We start from the raw sequence: 7,205 nt of genomic DNA, 5'->3' as shown, positions 1-7,205 counted from the left end.
TACTACTGACCAGAACCTGCTACCATTTTGGATAAAAACGGTAAAATTTCTGACAGAGGTGAGTTTATTCTTTATTTGATGTGAAATAAATAGCTAATGTTTATTGTCGTTTGCAATTTGTTTTTGTTTTTCAGGTTGCGGACATCGTGGAACGCGAGGAAAAAAATGTTTCAAAACGCTACGCCGAGGCAGCTGAGCAGCTGGCTGGAAACTTTCTGGGAATGTTTCCACAATCAAAAATGCTCCTGAAGTAAACAAAAACGCAGTGTCCAAGAATCTCGCTGTTTCTCCTCTGATGCTTCCTCCAGCGGGGTGGCCAACACGGTATAAATTGTATGCCGGAAGATTACTGGTGGAAAAGAAGCCAATGAAGAGCGTTTATGGGAGCAATCCGGTGAAAATAATTGAAAAAAAAACAAAGAAAACAAGTGATAAGAGTGTTTGAAAAAGTGTGATTAATTGTGTGAATTGTGTGCAATAAAAACATTTTGATTTTAGAAAATATAGACTCGTTTTCTCTTTTCCAATAAGAATTATCAGATTCCAATTCAAAATTGTTGCACCGAAATTACGTTTAATGTAATTTTACACGATCTTGGAGACTGTTCGGATCGTGTAACTTCACGTCTAATTTGACACAATTTTGCGTATAATCTGACGCTCCAGTTATGTGCATCTAATTAAACCGAAAATTACACGTTTTTTTCGTAGTGTGTAACTCTTTTTTCATCTCTTTTTCTCGCTCTGTCTTTCCAGGTGATGGCCCACAATACCACCGTCCAGCTTGGCGGAGTCGCGTTCCTGGTCTGCAAGGTGGCCGGCGTGGACAGAGTGGGTGCTCATTGGGTTTGTTTGGTGTTTGGACGATTTTTGCATTGTTGTGTTTGTGCACTACCACTTTGTTTTTTTATTTCTATTTAGGAATGAACTCTTCTGTTAAATTTTTTCAGTTTCCTTTTTCACATTTCAAAGTAATCAATTGACTTGGAGTAACACGAAATTGACTCTAAAAATAGACCCGACTGCGATTGCAGAGCCTGCATAATTTAGTCATTTTTTCCCCCTCTATCCTAAAATTGCAAGGAAAGCAATTTTCAGCAAATTTTCACCCTTTAGTCATACTTAGCAATTAATCGGTTTGAGAAAAGTTAAATTTATTTATTCTTTCTCACCCTCTCCAGAAGAAAGTGTAATGCAATTTAATTTAAAAATGCAGCTTAAAAGCTTCTTCACTTCGAACATCCTGAAAGAGTTGCAACCATCAGTCACAAGGTTTCATTCTCTTTCGCAAACACTACTCACACAGAAAACAAGAAATCATCCCAGCCCTTTTCCACCACCCTGATGGGAAAAGTTTCCCGGCCCCACCCGCAAACTGTAAATATTGATTTACTGTTCCTTCCACGCAGGGAGCTTAAGCGCTGTAGAGAGGGCGTTGTTGCAGCAGCGCAAAGTTTCGGTACTGAATAAACCCCCGAAAGTATGTAACAACCGAGCACGGGCGAAACGCCATTAGCTAATACGTTTGCTTCCTATTTTGATCGTTTAAAGGAGGGGGTGCACTGAACGAGAAAAGGGCATTGATTTTATAGAAAGGGTAAAAAATTTGAGAATATTGTGATCAATTATGAAAAATTATCCATCGAATGCCGAATATTTTAATTTTTTTACTATCAATCAAATTAATTTGAGCAGTTGTAGTTTAATTCCCTATTACCAACATTTTCTTTTTTAAATTGAAAAGTTACCTGTTGAAGTTTCAACTTACTATGTTTAATCACTTTCTCTAAAACCTGCATCTTAAACGGGGATTTTCTAATCGATGAAGTGTCTTCGACAAAGCACGGCCCAATGCATAACTGAAGCACAGAGCTTACGAGATTTTGGCTATATGGGAGACATTGGCTATAATCTTATGAAAAATCTTTCAAACTTAAATAGTGTTTTGGAATCGGGATGATATCAGTTCTCCATTGCAGTCATAATAAAATGAAAATTTTCCCAAATTTGTATTTTCCTGTATTTTGAAAATGCCATGTTTCTTGAAAAAATACTTAAAATTATTGTTATTGCAATATGGGTATCAAATGATCGGGATTTATTCATACATTTCGGAAGTACTGACTTTTTTTTTGAATATGCTCCAAACTTTCACAAACTTACGTATTTTCGAAAAGATACTAAAAATTTCAATTATTTTTTTCCATCATTTCGAAAATAATATCATTTTTTTTAAATACTCAAATTTCTCACAAAACTACTTATTTACGTAAAAAACTCCAAATTTCAGTTGTTCAGTGTTTCATATGGGTATCAAATAATCGGGATTATTCATACATTTTGAAAATAATTACACATTTTTTTACAAATACTTAAAATTTTCACAAAACAAAGCTTTAAAAAAAACCATCGCTATTTTTTCGTAAATGTCGAATGTTATGAAACAATTTTTTGAAAACACTAAATAAGTTTTCAAATAAATTTTAACCAATATTCAAAATTTCAGTTCTGTTCATTATTTAAATTTTTAATATTTTATAAAAAAATACCATTGGAAATGTTTGAAAAATTCCCGATCATTGATACCAATATTGTAAAACACTGAAATTTTGGTTTTTTTTTTTTCAAAATCCGTACTGCCCATGTTCGCATAATTGTCCCTCCCATATGCAAAAACAGCAAGCTGAGAAAAACGCATTTGAAGTTTGTCCCACACATAAGGCTACGAGTTTAGTTTTCGCGTAAAAAATGGATTTCCTCGTTTCCTCGTAAAGGCTTTTCTGAAAGAGCACACGATATTGAACCAAACTGCATCAATAACTCAAAATCGATGTAAAATTTTTGAGTATTTTCAAAAAATTGTGTTATAATTTTCGAAATGTATGAAAGAATCCCGATCATTTGATACGCGTATTAAAAAACTATTTTTTTTTGTATTTTTTTAAACTTAAAAAAATTAGTTTTTGCAATATGGGTTTCAAATTATCTTGATTTTTTTCATAGATTTCGGAAAGAATAATTTTTTTTAATATTTAAACAAATTTGATTTTTTAAATTTTGTCCGAAATTTATGACAAAAATCCCAATAATTTACAAAAACAAGGGTCCAGAATTTTTTTTTTCGAGAAAAAATTGTATTTAAAAAATACAGGAAAATACGTATTTTGTGAGCATTTTCATGTAATTTTGACTGCAATGGATAGCTGAAACTATCCTGAATCTAAAACATTATATTTTTTTAAATTTTGGATGATTTTTCATAGGATTATAGCCAAAATGCTATGCACGCCTCGGTTTGCATCCCCCATATGCGGTGCTAAACCGAGGCATGACTGTGCTTCTTTAAATTTCAAATTCTATTTCAAATATTTTCGAGACCACAAAAAAAGTTTAAAAAAATGCCATGCAAAATTTAACACGTAGTTTTTAATTGCAAAATGTAATTTGCAATCAAAAATGATCAGTAACATTTTTTTGATAAATTGCACCGCTTTCAAGTTTAAGGCATTTAAGGGACCCATTTTAAAACAGTTAAAAAAAAGTTTTTGAAAGGGTCGTCTTATATCAATAATGCAACTAATAAGTGTTAAATTACTTATTTTTGACGTTTAAGTTATTGAGCTTGATTTTGAATTTGAGCATTTTATTTTTTAATATAACTGAAAATTTTACTATTTTTGAGATATCACGAGATAAAAAATGATAGCTTATTAGATGACATTAACAACTAAATACCCATTTTTAACAAAAAAAAATAACTCTAAGAGTCTGCATCTCAGCAACCAGCTGTCCGGTCGATAAAGTAAAAAACAAATTGAAAAAGCTGACTTTTCAAAAATAGTTTCAACAACATTGGAAAAAAACTAATTCAGGTCCGGAAATTCAGATTTAGTTGTGGAAAAAGGTGAACAGTTGATTACTTAGTAATCGTTTAGAATTGTATAGAATTAACAACTTTATCCAGCATATAACAGCATTCAACATTCTAAGTGTCAATATGTGCTATAATATCGAACACTTAGGTACCCAGTGTGGCGAAGTCCTTATCCAACAGCGATAATGTCAACTTCGTTTTTCATATATCAGCATTCATTTGGCTTATAAAGGAAAATTGTTAAAAATTCAGTTTACAGATCCGCATAATCCCCAGCGAGCAATTATTTTGAAAAGACTGACTAATAATATCAATTTTAATATTTAAAAAAAAGCACCGGCATCTATATAGCAGATTTTTTTTATTGATTTCGGTTAAAAGTCATAGGTGCTGTCCTATAGATAATTTGTGAAACATGTTGTATATAAAACATGAATGTCTAAACTGCCGCTCAAAGCAAGTCCGTCCCATTTGTAATTTCGTCAATTTTGAGGTAATGATGCAGTTTGGTTCGAAATCATGTGAACTTTCAGAAAACCCAATAAAATTTAGTACTTTGTTCCAACCGTAGAAAATAAAATTTTTCGTGAAATTCTAACACGTAACCTTATGGGCGGGACAAATTTGATTTGCGTTTTTTCTCGGCTTGCTGTTTTTAAATATGGGACGGACTCGATTAGAGCGGCAGTAAACCAATCCTCAATATTACATTGACTGATTTCTTTTTATTTGATGAAATGATTGTTGCAGACATTTTATTTGATTTTTTAAAGGTTATTTTTCAGATGTATAAAAAATTTAAAACAAAGTTATTTATACTGGACTTATTTTATTCGAATCACATTGAATTCGAAATTGCGGTGTATTTAAAATACATAGAACAAAAAAAAAAGATTTCTTTTAACTGTTATCCTTGTTTAGATATATTGTACATTATCCTAATTAAAAGTATTGAGCTAAGGTACAGGTACAGGATACACGTCTCTTTTGAATGACCAGCCCAAAAATTGGATGAACCTTGTATTCAATAATTTTTTTTTAATAAATAACAAAATGGTAAATATTTATTCTAGGGCTTGATTTGAATACAATTTATTATTATGTATGCCAAACAAAATATGTTTATATTCTATATTGAGTCTACCAAAAAAAATCATACTCACTAGCGTGCACAGGGTGTGCCAAGATAGGGAAAACTCCCCATGAACCTAAGGGTATCCACAAACGACGTAATTTTCAAAACGTCCAAATTAAAACATAGGGCCGTTAACGGTCATTATATTTTTAATGTTATTTCTCATATTTTTAAATATAGTTTTATATTGTTTATTAATAATTGATAATTGATAATTGAATCATGAGCATTAGACAGGAAAGGAATAAATTTTGATCTGCTTTGAACACTTATTTTGTATGTTTGCTCGATTAAAATTGATAATAAAAATCATGATTAAAATATGTATAATATTTATTAGTTTTCAAAAATTAAGATGCTACAAAAAAACATAAAATATTTTTTTTTGAATTGCAAAACAAGTATTAGCTGTTTAGAAAATCACAGATAACTTTACATTACAAATATTGTCTGACCATTTTTTTGTTGTTGTTTTAAACCAATTTTCAGTGCTTAAAAGGGCGTGACAATTAACTAGTATTTTGAGTTTAAAAACATTGCATTTAGATTTATTGTTGAAATAGAAACTTTAAACATATTTTGTTGTGTACGCTTTGAAGTTTTTTTTAGATTACGTTCATAATACATTTATTTTTTCTTTTTTTTTTTTTGGGAGGGTGGTCCAGCTGCACATCGTTGATGTTGAAACCTCTAATCTGGGCCCTCGTCCTGTCATGTCCGTCAGTAGTCTTGTAGTACATTACAACTAGAATCAGATCTGCCAATGAATTAGTACACTTCGACCAAATAAACACTGACGCTGTATGGATCTGACTCTAGAATAAATGCACAGTTGTGTGTTATTCATAAGTCCAATTTATTCAATTATTTATTCAAGTCCAAATATTCATTTGCTAACTACTTTGGATTGAAAATCTAAACTTTAATCTAAAATCCTCTAAACTTAATGTTCAAAACTAAACTTTCCTTTAACTGTTGTAGTACTATTTCTATCAAAAACAATAAAAAATTATGAACTGATACACAAATAGGATAGAATCGCGATTTTAAAAGAAAATACCATTTACGTCAAAAGATCCGTAGTTCCTCGATTCGCAACAATGGTCGATACAACCATAATCCGACAACCGTTAGTTCAACAGATCAACGAATTTTGTCCGATACCATTACATTATTGATTGATCGAGACTCTATGGACAATTTGACATAAAAGAATGCCTAGTATTCTATATCAATCAAACTTTATTGACAGCATTACTCTTACTTAAAAATTTCAATTAACTTTAACATCAAATAGATTTGGAAAGGATACCGATTTATTTTAAATGCTAATGCTAAGCAACAAATCAATTGTACTATTCTTAAGTCCCATCCTAAATCCCACATTGTGATAGTGAAAAAGTCACAGAAGCAGCGGTGTCTTGTGCAATTGTGATATTTTCAGTATCGGAGAACTACCTAGTTCACGAAGACAGCTTATCGGTCAACGCTTAAGCCCTGGGGCTGCGGCAAAGCGAGTTCTCGTAGCATGAAGTGGTGTCCATAGTGCTTATAAAAAAAATGTATACCCAAATTTTAACTAATGCACTAGGATCAAATCATGCCCCTTGACTTTACAAGGCCCAGGGAATTACGTTCATAATACATTTCAAAATTAAAATTATTAAAACGCAAAAATAAACGAAATATACAGAGTTGGATAAATACGACGAGTGCTGAAAAAATGAGTTTTGGTCCGCGTTTCGTACAAGGTTTTATGAAGTTAAAAAAAATCTTTGAAAGAGTTTTTCATACAGGAAAAACACTATGTGTTGACGTCCAAGATAATGACTCAGTAACCTGTGGATTCTAAACTAGTTTGTTATGAAGCAGAATGAGTCAGTCTGAAACAGATTCTGACTTTTTATGAACATTCCGGAAAAAAAATCCAAAGCACTTTATGAAGCTGCCTATAAGAAATTTAATGATGGGCACATGAACCACAGATAGAGGGTGACAACTCTCGAAATTTTCAATTTCCCGGGAATCGAGAGTTGAGTTTTGCCATTTCCCGGGAATTCCCGGGACCCGGGATTTTTTTTAACTAGCCAATAGTGTCAATAACTTAAAAAGAAAAGTAAAAAAAACGTTTCTTTTTAATGAATTCAGATACAATTAATTCATACTAATTCAATGAAATGTAAATTTAAGTAACCT

The 7,205-nt window shown here is 31.7% G+C and overlaps 1 protein-coding gene across 1 annotated transcript in view; it reads left to right on the top strand.

Moving 5' to 3' along the window:
* Window positions 1-1,008, top strand: part of LOC120430411 (uncharacterized) — a 216,976-nt gene extending 215,968 nt beyond the window's left edge. Inside the window, exon 3 of the mRNA XM_052711409.1 lies at window positions 757-1,008. Coding sequence (XP_052567369.1) covers window positions 757-921 — 165 coding nt within the window. The 3' untranslated portion in view covers window positions 922-1,008. The remainder of the gene's footprint in view (window positions 1-756) is intronic.
* The last annotated feature ends 6,197 nt before the right edge of the window (window positions 1,009-7,205 follow it).

The sequence above is a fragment of the Culex pipiens genome, unplaced genomic scaffold (genome assembly GCF_016801865.2).
Source record: "Culex pipiens pallens isolate TS unplaced genomic scaffold, TS_CPP_V2 Cpp_Un0007, whole genome shotgun sequence".
NCBI classification, from domain to species: Eukaryota; Metazoa; Arthropoda; class Insecta; order Diptera; family Culicidae; genus Culex; species Culex pipiens.
This window is presented reverse-complemented; position numbering and strand designations above follow the sequence as displayed.